Source organism: Perkinsus marinus (genome assembly GCF_000006405.1).
Source record: "Perkinsus marinus ATCC 50983 genomic scaffold scf_1104296977064, whole genome shotgun sequence".
In the NCBI taxonomy this organism is placed as follows: domain Eukaryota; phylum Perkinsozoa; order Perkinsida; family Perkinsidae; genus Perkinsus; species Perkinsus marinus.
The window spans coordinates 149,121-151,967 of NW_003200286.1; the positions used below are offsets into that span (position 1 = coordinate 149,121).

Genomic DNA, 2,847 nt, shown 5'->3' on the forward strand with positions numbered 1-2,847 from the left:
TAGGTTCGACCTCGGACACTGAAACATCCGAATTCTCATCCGCATACCACTCGTCCGTCTCATCGTCATCGTCGTCACTATTAATTACTTCCTCCATAGGAGATCTCTGCCGTCCTCCAGCTCCTCCAACAGCAGTGGTGCTCCCCGGTTTCGCTTTCGCCACCAGAAAATCAAGTCGTACAAAGCACGGTGCTATACACCCGATCGCCGTATTCAGCCACAATAACCACTCCTCGACCAACTCTTCAATTCTATTCTCAATCATCCGACGAGTTTCATGATTGCCATTAAAATACCTGTACGTAGCGTCACGACTACTGAACGTCCTGAACTGTCGGAACCGACCAGAATGCATTTCCTCATTCACATATTCCGTATATCGTATGTGCTCTACTTTGCCGTTGAAGACGAAGACCCTAGGTTCGGTGACAATATCGTCGATACGATGTTGCACCATCAAAGTAGACTCCCGATTCGGTAGCGATTCCCACAGCGCTCGCGCCTTCTTCTCCAGATCGATAATACCATAAAACGACTTAACCCCTTCAGCCATCCACGAGTACCCAATTTTCACCACTCCTTTTTCCGAATACACCGACAAAGCTCTCGTGTTACTCCACAACACATCAGACTGCATTTCAAGAGCTCTCACCGCGTTCCGACAAGTTCCTGTCGGGTCTTGCATAAAATCCGCGCGTTGAATAGTCGTGGTCGGCGGGATTCTCAAGGCCGTATTAGTCGCCAACGCAGCTTGCCAAGACTTGCTGCTCAGAACTCTATAAAGTGATACCGGATTCGGCCATCTCGTCGGTATTCCCACCGACTCCATTCTTTGCATCAGATCAAACAAGCTCGAGTACTCCACATATCCCGGCTTGTGATCGCCATGAACAGCCCCCCATAGGAAGTACATCGCCGCGAGGTTCTTACACCCCGACCTCGTCAGAGTAGATCGCGCCCACGCTTCTGAGATTCTCGGCATATCAGAAGTATGTCGGATGAATGCACACCAACATTCATAGTCAGTACCGTATCTACAGTGGGGGGGAGGAATATGCACATGTGTTGGTGACAATATGGGAAATTTTGTACAGCTCTACAGTGAGTATACTCCTAAGCTCAGCTGAGGATCTCGAACGTCACGAACATATACTGAACATACATAAACATATGTTTATATATAAACATATGTTTTACATATAAACATACATCCTATGAGCATATATTCCTCCAACACTAATATCTACACATGCACGGTGTACTCCGCAAAGTTCAGCAGTTCATATTCCGCGTGAAAACTCCCCCGTTAATATTACGTAGCGTAAATACCCTCTCGCATGAGATCAGTAATAAGCTCATCAGTAACTGCCATATCGAACCTAGTATCAACCCTTCGACTGCCATCACCATAACGAACGATCAACAGGCTAAGACTAGGCGTTCGGCGCTCCTGAAATCGATCGCATCCCACACAGTGTTAATAACAATCAAACCGTCAATATTTTCAACACCTCCGAAAGTCAACTTTGAGTAATATCAACATGATAACAATGTGAATCGATTGACACCAACGTTTTAGAAGCGTTCCGTAGTCTATATTCGTATTACTCTCGAATTGAACAAAGCCATCTCAAAAATCTACATATGCATAACTGTTTGCTTCGCACTGTAGCCTACCGAGGTCGCCAATCTGATGTGCTCCATCCTCATTGACTGTCGAAGGTTATAAGCCTTGTTGCCATCCAGCATAGCCCCTCGACCATCCCCCCAAAGTGTGTGGGTGTACTCAACCACCGGCCAGGTTTCCCTCAATTCAGCGTGGTACCTGACCATGCTATTCCCCAGGCTAAAACAGTGTGGAAAAATATGCACGTGGTGGACCACATATGTTGGTGACAATATGGAATTTTTGAGGAAATTTTGCAAAATTCTTCTTGGTTTCTGTACATTTCTACCCAAGCTTGTATATGGACTCCTATAATGATTGAGGAAATTCCTAGGGTCAGCTGAGGAAAGCGATTACATATATTACAACACTGGGCTAAAATCACTGCAGATGGATCGTACTGGCTTTTATCAAAATCATCAACAATAGTAGCGTCCACCCAGCCGTCTGTCATGCCAAGACGTGGTGACACCTGCGCTTCGACACGACTGCCAACCATCATCCATCCCATATCGGGGTCGTAGTCGTTCTCTGGTATTTGCGATATGAACGCTTGCACCTAATAACAGACCAGTAGGACGGGAACTGTAGTAGTAGTAAGGTCCTCACCAGTTGGCCACGACGATAAGTCACTAATCGATCAGGCTTATTGTGAGCAACAATACACGTCGGAGGAGCCTTCCGAGGTGGTGGTCGAGTAGGAGTAGCTCGGCTCGCTTCAACTGCCACTGTCCGACTTCTTGGCGCTCGAGTGGGGGCGCGTGAAGACTCTGAGGAATCCATCAGCCAGAAGAAAAAGAAGTCCCAACCCTGCGAGAGGAATATCAAAGTGGTATTATATGACCTAACTCTGAAGACCTTTGGGGTACAACATACTATCCAAAGCACTCTTTTGTTAGAGCGAAGGCTAACCTCAAAGAGCACGTCCAGACTCCGTCACTAAATTCACATCACTATCACTTTTTCGCCTGCCATTTTCCAGACTTCGTCGAATAATCAAGGCCCCTCAAAAGGCTATTCCTTCAGTCTCGACCGTCAAGTCGTTAATATAATTCAGCAAATTATCCAGGAACCTATAATGTTCCCGAGGGGGAACTCATTTTGATTTTTCCACGATGGCTAGGAACACATTCTTTCATCAGTTTCCCATGTAAATGTCATCATCACATTAGCAACATTTT

General features: G+C 46.2%; 1 protein-coding gene across 1 annotated transcript in view; it reads right to left on the reverse strand.

Moving 5' to 3' along the window:
* Positions 1 to 926: 926 nt before the first annotated feature.
* Positions 927 to 2,847, reverse strand: part of Pmar_PMAR024694 (hypothetical protein) — a gene marked incomplete at both ends in the record, with an annotated part of 2,173 nt that continues 252 nt past the window's right edge. Inside the window, 5 exons of the mRNA XM_002764490.1 lie at positions 927 to 966; positions 1,317 to 1,450; positions 1,678 to 1,825; positions 2,068 to 2,225; positions 2,276 to 2,436. Of these exons, the coding sequence (XP_002764536.1) occupies positions 927 to 966; positions 1,317 to 1,450; positions 1,678 to 1,825; positions 2,068 to 2,225; positions 2,276 to 2,436 (641 nt within the window). The remainder of the gene's footprint in view (positions 967 to 1,316; positions 1,451 to 1,677; positions 1,826 to 2,067; positions 2,226 to 2,275; positions 2,437 to 2,847) is intronic.